Here is an 11,541-nt window from a genome sequence, read left to right on the forward strand (position 1 = left end):
AGTTGCCCAATTGATTAACTATACCTAGCAGGGATCGTGGTAGCCCAAGTGTTACATATTTGCCAGCCCTAAAAAGATTGTCTCTACTTTATTCTTGCTCCTTTATCGTTAAGGAGACCACCTGTTTTTCCAACCAGCATAATTCAAGAGATCCTAACCTGACTAAGGACTATATTATAAGGGCCTGGGTTGTTGCTGTTAATGCTAAACTAAGTCTATCCTAACAAAGACAATGCAAACTTGCAAGTCAGTCTTACACACTACGGCATTATATTTTAAAGCTGAATATCACATGCATTATGATCGGGTATTTCCACTCCTGGATACACACCTGATGTATCTGTTTACCAAGAAATAAAATGAAAAATGTCCATTGCAACCACCTGCAGAAGAATGGAAAAATAAACTGTGGTACAAACTAACACTTTAGTTACACAAAACCATATGGATGAATAATAAAACTAACAACTGAGTCAAAGAAGCAAGTAGCATAAAGTCATATGTAATATTATACCATTGTTTCAAAGATCAAAAATAAAACACAAAAACTAAATTATATATTGTTTAGGAATATGTACACATGTGATAAAATTATTACTCAAAAGGTATGGGAATAATAACATAAAATTCAAGATACTAGTTACCTTTGTGACGAGCCGGGGACTGGATAGGGAAAGATAGAGAAGATGCAATATAATGGCATGCTCTAGTTAAGCACGATGATGGTTTCATGGGTGTTCAGTTATTGTTATGTTTCCTGGGTATTCATTTATTGTTATGCTTCATAACATACATATATACAATATATGCCAGGTATAGTTGGAAAGAATTTTCATTTAATATAGCACTCAACTAAAAATAAAATCTTTCCTCGTGTTTGTGTTTGGAGGGTAGGGCAGAAAGCCTGGCTTGCAATAACATGGATTAGAATGTGCCTCTTTTATGAGTGACTCAGTCCTACCTCCCCACTCGGGTTTCTTATCTACAGTGGCTGAGTCTCACCAGGAGGCTAAAATGGGAGGACACAATGGGCAAAGGTTTCCTTTGCTGCCTCTCCAGGCTATCCCAGGTACACCCAAAGAGCAGCCCCCTCATCCTTGAAGTGACAAATTTGGGGAAAAAAATCACTTTTTAAAAGTATCTCTTTTAGATTTTTTTCAATCATTTTAAAGATCATTTACCCCAATCATCCCAATTTTTATTATTGTAATAATAATATAACATTTTGTTAGCATGTTATCTGAAATGTACACTAAAGTTGTTTTGTAGTTATTACTTCAAATGAATGATGGTTTAATTTATGGTAAGAAAAACATGTGAACATCCTAAATGTTCAGTCATAAAGAAGTGGTAGGAGAGCACACAGCCATTAAATACTATGTTTATGAAGAGAACTTAGTAACAAAGAAGTAGCTAAATTATTAAATGTAAAACATCATCATTTCTATAATAAGACCCCAGCTGTGTAGTACAAATGAAACCTCTGTTTTAAAATAAGCTGGAAGGAAATACACAACAATGTTTAGGGTTAGATCTTTGTGTGAAGATATATTTTTTCTTCCTTAGTTTTACTTTTATAATGGAAAGGAAAACGCACTCAACTCCAAACACTCTTAAAAGGGATACTAATTGGCTATATTGGCTTTTAGGGAACTGGAGGCACCCATGGAGGTATTCCATACAAGGCAATGTGGCCATTCAGTGGCAGCACCAAGATCAGGGTTCAGAGTTTCTGTTTTCTAGCTTTTTAGTCTTAATTCCAAATCCAAGTGACTCCTCAACTACACTCACCTCCAGCCATGACGCTATACACAAGTAAATTAATCAAGTAAGACAAGCTTCCATTGAAGTGGTATTGCTGTCACCTCAGGCACCTATATTCCTCAGGTGACAGTCAGTCATATACTCCATTCACTGCCTTCTCCCTGAAGGGCCTGGTAGACAGGAAGAAAGGAAAGCTAAATACTAATCAAATTATCTCTGAAAAGCAGTGCCCATTCTCAGGATGGTGAGTACAGTGAGCCAACCACAAAGCCTAGATTATCAGAGGCCACCTTGATTCAGACCACATCAATGCCAGGCAGGTCACCCCAACTTTGGGCTCGGAGAATAGTGTTATAATTTAATCACTTGGCCGGGTTTTTTTTTTTAAATAAAGATTTAATACTAATTTAAAAGTTTGGTAGTCAAGTATAGACATGGTTGTGGGGAAATGGGGATGTAAATTTAATGCAGCCACTTTGGAGAGCCTATTAAAATAGAAATAGCACACTTTATGGCACAATTCCTCTTCTAGCCATATGTCCTGGAGAATAATCACACGTGTGTACAAGTGGGCACGGTCAAGGATTTTAATTGTAGAAATGTTTGTTTTCATGAAAAACTGGAAACCACCGAATGTCTCTCAATAGGGAAGTGGATAAATAAGTTTTCATGTATTTATAGGGTAGAATACCTACAGCAGTCAAAATTGGCAATCCACCTAGCATATGGATCAACGTGGATAGATCTACACATGGGTAAAAGAAACAAATCTTTGAGGATTTAAAAGAATTATTTATAAACTTACAGTTCCCATAAGAATACATATCAAAAACATGTCGTTTAGTGAAGAGAGCAAGTTCTAGAATGACATCCAAAGTATAATACCACTTCTGTTAAAAAAAAAAACTACAGCTATACATTTCTGATAAATGCAGATATATGTATGTAATAGTACAAGAACATTCTAGAAGGAAACACATGAAAATCATAACAGGTATTACCTCTGAGGAAAGACAGAGAAGATTGGGATTGGGGGTGGGAGAGGTAAAAAGGGCTTTCAGCTTCATTGGTGATATTCTAATTTTTCAAATGTAAATGGATTCCAGTGTTACTTGTGTATTTACAATTGCTTTTTTAAAGTCTCCGCAAATACTTTCTGCTCTAAAATATTGATTATACTCAAGAAGCTAAAAACATGGAGGCTTCTGTAAGAAATTGTTTCCTATAGCACCACACCCACCTTTCCATTCCCCTTCCCATTGCCCTCCCCACACACAGCACACCCACTCAGCCAAGTTCAACAGTACTGTGAGAAAATGCCCCAAAGCCTTTGCTCACCTTTACAACCCTCCTAGGGACCAGAGCAAATCACACTAGCAATGACTCTTTCCAGAAAAAGTGATGCCAGAAAGCAGCTGTCAGAAGTGCCATTTTGTTAAAAATGATCACAAGGATTCTATCCCTTTCCCTGATGATTTTGAGAGCAAAAGATTTTAGAGCCACACCAACAGAGAAAAGGCAGCAACACCCCACATTCCATACCTGTCAAAAACCACTGCAGAATAAGCCCGCTCGGCGAAGATGACATCCGAAGCCCAGAACTCCTTAGTGGCCTTCAGACCCCTGCCCTTGCCCTCAGAAGTAAAGACCTCCACGTTCTCCATTCTCCCTATTGTCATCTCAGAGTCCTTCAGGCAGCTTGGTGGATATTTCACACTGAGCCACATCCCTTGTCCTTGCTATTTCAGCACCTTCAGCATCCCAAAGAGCAAGCCTATAAATGGACAAGCCCCTCCCCTTTCCCTACCCCCTCTCAGCCACTGGGCCCTCACCTCCCCCTCTATCACGTTTCCTGGAGGTGGGAATAGGGCAGACGAGAAGACAGTGATCTGACAAGGGTCTTATTCATCACCCAGCAAAGCTGACAAGGCAGAAATGACCATGGGCTGGTGTGCCTCTCGAATTGGGCCTGAAAACTTTGAAAAGTTCCTTTGCAAGAAGAAGCTCAGTCCTGGATGGCAGTTGTGCTCAGCTTTAGTTGGAATAGGGAGCACTTGGTCAGTAGGATATTTTTAGCAGCCAGATGCCTCTGTCAATCCAAAGCAGACAGCTGAAATTGTCCAAGAGAAGAGGTGATGCTTGCTGCTCTGGGAACCTTCAGCTGTCAGGCTTATACTTTCTCAAGTGTGATGGGCCCCTTGTCCCTCCTCCCTCCTCCCCCAAAGGCAGACTGTTTGCAGAATACAGCAGATGCCAAACTGACCCCCTTGGTATATACATAACAGGATTATTTAGACTGCAAGGGGCATCCCTCTTCTGCAGTACTACCTGGGGTTCCCACAGCACCCCCACCCAGGGCATAGAGGTCTGGGAGCTCCCTGATGATGCAGGTGTGCTGGATGCAGGCTGTATTCTGGAGAGGAGGCAGGCTTTGAAAATGAAAACCCTCATTTCTATCTTTTTATCAAATCTCCCTTAAACATGTGTCTGCTGCCAGAAAAATACCAACATGCTCTTTCTTCTTTTCCAGGAATGAGGACATTGGAGGGGCAATTCTAAAATGTCCATTGACCTAAATGTCACTTTTCTTTTTTTTTTTTTTAAGTAAACTCTACACCCAATGTGGGGCTTGAATTCACGACCCCGAGATCAAGAGTCACATGTTCTACCTACTGAGCCAGCCAGGTGCCCCTAAATGCCACTCTTCTTAATTGCCAAACAGCTGTTATTAAAGTTGAAAAGGCAAATACCATATGATTTCACCTACTATGGAATCTAAAAAACAAAACAACCAAACAAAGCTGAAACAGACCCACAAATACAGAGAACACACTGGTGGCTGCCAGAGGGGAGAGGGGTCGGGGGATGGGCAAAAGGTGAAGGGGAGATATAGGATTCCAGTTATGGAATGAATAAGTCAAAGGGATGAAAGGTACAGCACAGGGAATATAGTCAATGGTATTGTAATAGCTCTGTATGGTGACTGATGGTAAGTACACTTGTGAGCATAGCATAACGTATAGAGTTGTCAAATCACTTCGTTGTACGCCTGAAACTAATATAACATTGCATGTCAATGCTACTTCAATTTAAAAAAACAAAATAAAAATAAAACAATTTTTTAAAAACAATTAATTAAATAAAATTTAAGTTGGGTGCCCCAAAGAGTAATACATGCTCCCAATGGAAAAAAAAAAAAAAAAGAATTAAAAGGAGCTCTTCAATCCAGGTTAGCTTCAAATGAATACCTGGACCCACACTGCCCGGCAACTCAGGGCCTTGCAGCAAACGGTCTTCCCTCAGGAGCCAGTGGCTCAGCCTGGGAGGGATTAGGTGGTTCTCGAGACACTCTAGCCCTGGAACAGGTCCAGCCCCAGCCAAGGTCAAGAAAGAAATCTAGCTGCCCCAAGTCAGAAGGTCAAGCCTAATGCTTTAGTTATATCTATGAGTCTCAACCTTATCAGAACAAGTATTAAAGTGTGATAGGGATGCCTGGGAGGCTCAGCCAGTTAAGTATCTGCCTTCGCCTCAGGTCATGATCCCAGGGTCCTGGGATCGAGTCTCGCATTGGACTCCTTGCTTAGCAGGAAGCCTGCTTCCTCTGCCTACAGCTTCCTCTGCTTTGTGCTCTCACTCTCTCTGACAAATAAATAAAATCTTAAAAAAAAAAAAAAAAGTGTGACAGACAGAATAAAGACCCCCCCAAAGATGTCCAGGTCCTACTCCCTAGACCCAGGAATATGTTACCTTACATGACAAGAGGAAATTTGCAAATGTGATTAATGATCTTGAGAGAGGGAGATTATCCTGGATTATCCAGGTGGGCCCAATGGAATCATAAGAATCCTTATAAGAGGATGGCAGGGGGTCAGAGTCAGAGAAGGAGATGTAACAATTAAAGCAAGAAGGTCAGAGTCAGACAGACATTTGAAGATACTATACTGCTGGCTTTGAAGATGGAGGGATGGGCCATGAACCAAGAAATGCAGGTGGTCTCTAGAAAGTGGAAGAGGCAAGGGAACAGCTTCTCCCCCTAGAACCTCTAGAAGGAGAACAGCCCTGATGACACCTTGATTTAAACCCAATGAATCCCATTTCTGACTTTTGACCACAACTTGTAAGATAATAAATTTATGTTATTTTAAGCCACCAAGTAATTTGTTATGGCAACGATAGGAAACAAACATATAAAATATTATCATTTCACATTCTAGTAAATATTATGTAACATCCCTTTTGCTACTCTGAAATGAAGTGGCATACATAATATAGTTTACTAGCTCTTATACCTACAAAATATAAATTATTAATCCTGTAGTCTGAATGTTTGTGTATCTCACTCCCCTCCACCCCCATCCCAAATTGCAAAATGTTGGAAGTCCTCACCCTCTAAGGTAGTGGTCTTAGTAGGTGGGGCCTTTAGGAGGTGCTTAAATCATGAACATGGAGCCCTCATGAATAAGAAGCTCCGGAGAGGTCCCTAGGCCCTTCTGTTATGTGAGGACTACAAACGACCTGGAAGATAGTCTTCACCCAACCGTGCTGGTGCCCTGGTCTCAGACTTCCAGCTTCCAGAACTGTAAGAAATAAATTTCTGTTGTTTATAAGCTACCCAGTCTGTGGTATTTTGTTATTGTAGCCTGAATGGACTAAAATATTTCCCTAACCTAATAAGGGAGAAATAAAATGAAAGTTTGCTTATAATAAAAAAATATATATTCATGGTAAATTAAATATATCAATGAACTCACTATACTGGGCACAACTGCAGTAGAAAACATGATAAAGTAGTCAGATGTTTGCGCCTCCATGCAGAATCGCTGTGATAGTGACAGCTAAAAATGTAGATTGATTTTGGAGACACAAATACCACACAGGGCACTGTTGTCTGTGACATGATTTTTCTGAAACGGTGAATGACTATTAGTCAAGTTCTGAACGAAAGCAAGCACAATCCTTCAGTTAACAAGAGGCTGCATTCCTGGAAGATTTAGCATATATTAAAAAGACTCTATGGTTACATATAAAACAGAATTCTAGACTCTGATAATTGTAAACAAAGTTTCACCTGCCTAAAATGTACATCTGTATATTTGAGTTTGTGAGGGGCCAGGCAAAGAATCTTCAACGCATAAGGCTGTTTCTTGCTTCGGAGGATATCCTGCATTTCTGGCCAGGATCAGTGAGCTAGGGGATGTTGGCTCTAGTTATTAGGCTGGTGACACGGAAGGGGGCACGTGGCCCTGTTGCACTGCCCATCAACCTAAATCCTATATAAAAATTTTCGCTCACCTGCCCCCCTCCGGTTTTTTTTTCCCACTGGGATCCAAACCTTTGTGACCCCAGTCCTGCGCACAATTAAGCCAGTAGCACTGCACAACCAAAAGTTTCCCCCCCCCACACACATATTTCTAAAATGCCCCCTAAGTGGTGGGACTGCCTTCATGAGAACTGCTGGTCTTCATTATCAGGAAAAACCCATCTAGAGTTTTGGAAGGATTTCTTATTGCCCTACCGGAGATGCTTAGCAGAAAAGATTCAGAAAGAACATAAGAGTTTTCTTCAACATCATATATTGAGGTATGGAAAAAACAGATTTATTTTATGTTTCCCGAGAGATCAAACTCGGAGCCAGAGTAGACATCACCACGTGACAGACTTGAGCTTCACAGACCTTGAAAGTCATGTTTCTGTCGAGCTCTTTTCTGCTCCAAGAAGATGGAAGATTTTTCCATTGTTAACGATTTTCATAGCCATCCAGTCTCTTTCTTTTGTGTGTCTGGATAAAGAAGGGTGGTTACAAAGGGAGAAAAATGAGACAGCTCAAGCCAGAGGACTCCTAGTCTGGGAGAGAGATCTGAGCTGGGAGATTTCAGACAAGAGGATGACAGGAATAACCACTATGTTTCTATTTACCTCTATTTCAGCTGAACTTCCCTTGCACCTCAGGCCACACATACGTGCCAAGAATATCACTATGGCTATCAAGTATTCCCACACCCTAAAAAGGTGTGAGGAAAGCTGCAGAAGGTGCGGGGCCAGGGTAATGTCAGGTCCTGTCATGCACCTTAAGGGTAGAAGAAGGTGACATGAAGAGGCCAAGAATGGGGGCTATTTTGGAGTTTTAAGTGTATCAACACTTGGGCTTCAAGTATCCTCTGAATATAAGTTCCACTTGTTAACCTGTATCTTGGGTAGCAGCTGTTCCCCGATTCCAAGTTGCAACCCCCAGATCTTTAGCCATAGCCTGTATTCACATTATTTTCCTCCTGAGCCCTTGAGCAAATAATCTCAAAGGCCTTGAGAGTGGTTGCGTTCCCTTCAGTTGGATATGCTGCAATAGAGGGAATATGTACAAGTAAGTGTGAAGGTGGAGACATAAATGAAACCCAAAGGAATGGTTTTGAAACACTGGGACAGTTTGTATGCCCGCATTAACATGGCAGTGGCTCATTTACCATACTCTATGGAAAAACTCCAATCATTCTTGCTATTGGAAAGACCAGCTCTCTGGGCCACACACCTACAAGGGATCACCATCTAGTGGCAAATCAAGAGAACTGAAAGATTTATTTAGTAAAAGAACAGCACTGGATTCTACCTCCTTTGTACCTGGAGTTAAGGTTCATTTCAGCCAGGGGTCAACAAGTTTTCTTTGAGACCTTGAACTAAGAATGGTTTGTACCTTCTTTAATAGCTGAGGGAAAAAGTCAAAAGAAGAGTATGTTGTGACACATGAAAATTATATCAAAGTTAAATTTCAGTGACCATAAATAAAATTTTATTAAAAAACAGTCACACTAGGGGCGCCTGGCTGGCTCAGTCAGTGGAGCATGGCACTCTTGATCTTGGGGTAGTGAGTTCGAGCTCCACGTTGAGCATGAAGCCTACTTAAAAAGAAAAAAACAGCCATACTCATCTGTTTACATATTTTCTATGGCTGCTTTCACACTATAACAGCGAAGTTGAATACTTGCAACAAAGACCATATGGCCCACAAAGCTGAAAACATTTACTATCTGGCCTTTTACAGACAATGTTTGCCAATGCCTGTTTTAAACTAATAATAACTCGGGCGCCTGGGTGGCTCAGTTGGTTAAGCGACTGCCTTCGGCTCAGGTCATGATCCTGGAGTCCTGGAATCAAGTCCCACATCGGGCTCCCTGCTCAGCAGGGAGTCTGCTTCTCCCTCTGACCCTCCTCCCTCTCATGCTCTCTGTCTCTCATTCTCTCTCTCTCAAATAAATAAATAAAATCTTTTAAAAAAATAAATAAATAAAATAAACTAATAATAACTTAATGCCTAGCAACATTAAATTAGCCAGGAGCTGCTCATTACTTTCAAGTGAATTCACTGACTGATTCACTCACTTATTTTGTAATCACTATGAGTGACAGAATCAAAGAAAATATGCTAGATGTGCACATCTAGCACTCACATTCCAGAATGACAGGGGCAGGCTTCCTCCTTAATAGTCCATTATATCCTGTATAACTACATCACTGGCAAAACTTCAAACTCTCTGGGCTCTGTGTTCTTAATAAAATAACATGCTTGCTTCCACCCCTCTTCCTTTGGCCCCAAGAAATCCTTGGCTGCAAACTTCTTTCTTCCCAAGAATTCCTAAATTTGCTTATTCCACATGCATTTATCGGCACATGTATCAGGCACTGTGCTCAGTGCCCCGAAACAAGATGAATAAAATGTGAGCCCTGTCTTTAAGAAGACATTGACCATTTAGAGACAATTATGGAAGAGCATGTAAAGATGGTGAGAGAGATATAGGAAGCAAAGGGGAAAGGATATCCAGGGCAGCCTGAGAAGTCAGGGAAGGCTTCAGAAAAGTAGCCGACAAAGATAAGAAGGCAGGGAGAGAACCAGAGCTGGAGGTGACCATTTTAGCCCCAAGGACATAGCAGCATGAACAGAGATGTGGAGGTAAAGAAAGAGCACGATGTGCAGATGCTACAATAGGCTGGGTATCGTAGGAGCTACAGAAGCACACATATTCTGTTTACCATTCGAGCACCAGACTATTGCCTTTATGTCCCATGTTTCATATACATTTGAAAGTTTTCTAACAATAAATGTTTCAATGTCTGAAATTGTGCTTTATTAACATTACCTCATGGTTTTCATAATACCCTTCAAAGTGGGTATTATTGAGGCTTCTAGTTAAAAAGCAGCAGCATCTCTTAAGTATAAACCCCAGAGAAACTCTCACATGTGTGCACAAGAAGACTACATAAGAACATTAAGCCAGCACTATCTATAAAAGCAAAAACGGGAAACAAGTTCAATGTCTATCAATAGAAGAATGGATAGCTCACGGTGTATTCATGCAATGAAATGTTATAGAGCTGTGAAGGTGAATGAATTAGAACCTCACATCTCAGCATATCTGAGTATCAAAACATAATGGTAAGTGAAAAAAGTAAGTTGCAGGGGGAATAAACAGTATGTATAATAACATTTATGTAAAGTTTTAAATCATGCAAAGTAATACTTCATGTTATTTAGGGATAGACACATACGTAACAAAAGCATTAAGAAATGAATAGGAATGAGAAATGCTGAATTCAGGATACAACTTACTTCTGGAGGGAGTTCATTAGGAAGTAGGGAGAAGGCATTTCAAAAGGAGGAGCAGCATATACAATAAACTGAGTCATGCAACAGTTTGGTATTTATAGTAATCAGTAAAGGTTTAATGTTGCTAAATCATAAAGTGAAAGCAGGGTGGGGAGGTTACAGCAGTAGGAAGATAATGAGATCAAGGAGCTATCCATACATACAGAAGCCCAGGAGTACTTGTCTTTGACTTTCTCCAACAGACTATGGAGAGCCAGGAATGGCTTCTGGATAGAATGCTCTGGTAGTAGTAATTTTTTTAAGAGTAGATTGGACTGGTGAAGTCAGAAGGGTAAGTTAGGCATCTGTTGCCATGATTCTACCAAGAGATGATGAGCACCTGAAACTAAGCAATGGCAGTGTGACAAGAAAGGAGAGTCTACTCCAGAGAAATTTTTGCAAAGCATACCAGGAGACTTGCCCATCAACAGGAAAATGGGTGGAATATTGTACAGCAGTGAGACAAATAAATAACACCTACATGCAACAGCTTGGATAATCCTCCAAGTGTTGAGTGAAACAAGTTCCAGCATACTGCATAGAGGAAGATATAAATCTTAGGAAATTCAAAAATAAACTTCATTTTGCTACACATGTGTGTGAGAAAGATATATATATGAAAGGAAATAAGGACTACAAGTCAGGATATTGATTCTTTGGGAGATGGGGAATGAGATGAGGTGAGGTTGTGTATGTGTGCTTGAACATACGCATATAGTGAAGGAGGGGAGACAAAAGGTCATTTATGGACCAATATGACAACGTATCATGACTAAGGCTTCTGCTTACTCTAACTCTCTACATTAAAGACCCTAACAAAGAAAAGATGACGTATTTCTCAGATACTATGGAGGAAGAATCCAGAGGTTTCCAGACTTTTTCTTACTCAGTCGGTTTTAGATTCACTCACCCCAGGCGAGCGGCCGCACGCGTTCTCCCTTCCCTCGAACGACGAGGGGAAAGCACCTGGGAGAACACCGGCACCGAGGGGCTCGAGCCCCGGAAAAGACGCGAGGAGGGGGCGGGGCACGCAGGGGCGGAGCTAAAGGGCCTCTGTGGAAGCGGGGCGACCCGCGCAAGCGCAGTAGCGCGCGTTGCCGCCATGGCGCCGGCCCCATCCAGTCAGCCGGCGCTGGTGGCGGAGA

At 41.1% G+C, this 11,541-nt stretch overlaps 1 protein-coding gene across 1 annotated transcript in view; it reads right to left on the reverse strand.

Moving 5' to 3' along the window:
- The window catches only part of SMYD1 (SET and MYND domain containing 1), a 47,706-nt gene extending 36,206 nt beyond the window's left edge, over positions 1 to 11,500 (reverse strand). Inside the window, exon 1 of the mRNA XM_078057426.1 lies at positions 11,307 to 11,500. Coding sequence (XP_077913552.1) covers positions 11,307 to 11,500 — 194 coding nt within the window. The remainder of the gene's footprint in view (positions 1 to 11,306) is intronic.
- Positions 11,501 to 11,541: the final 41 nt, after the last annotated feature.

The sequence above is a fragment of the Halichoerus grypus genome, chromosome 10 (genome assembly GCF_964656455.1).
Source record: "Halichoerus grypus chromosome 10, mHalGry1.hap1.1, whole genome shotgun sequence".
In the NCBI taxonomy this organism is placed as follows: Eukaryota; Metazoa; Chordata; class Mammalia; order Carnivora; family Phocidae; genus Halichoerus; species Halichoerus grypus.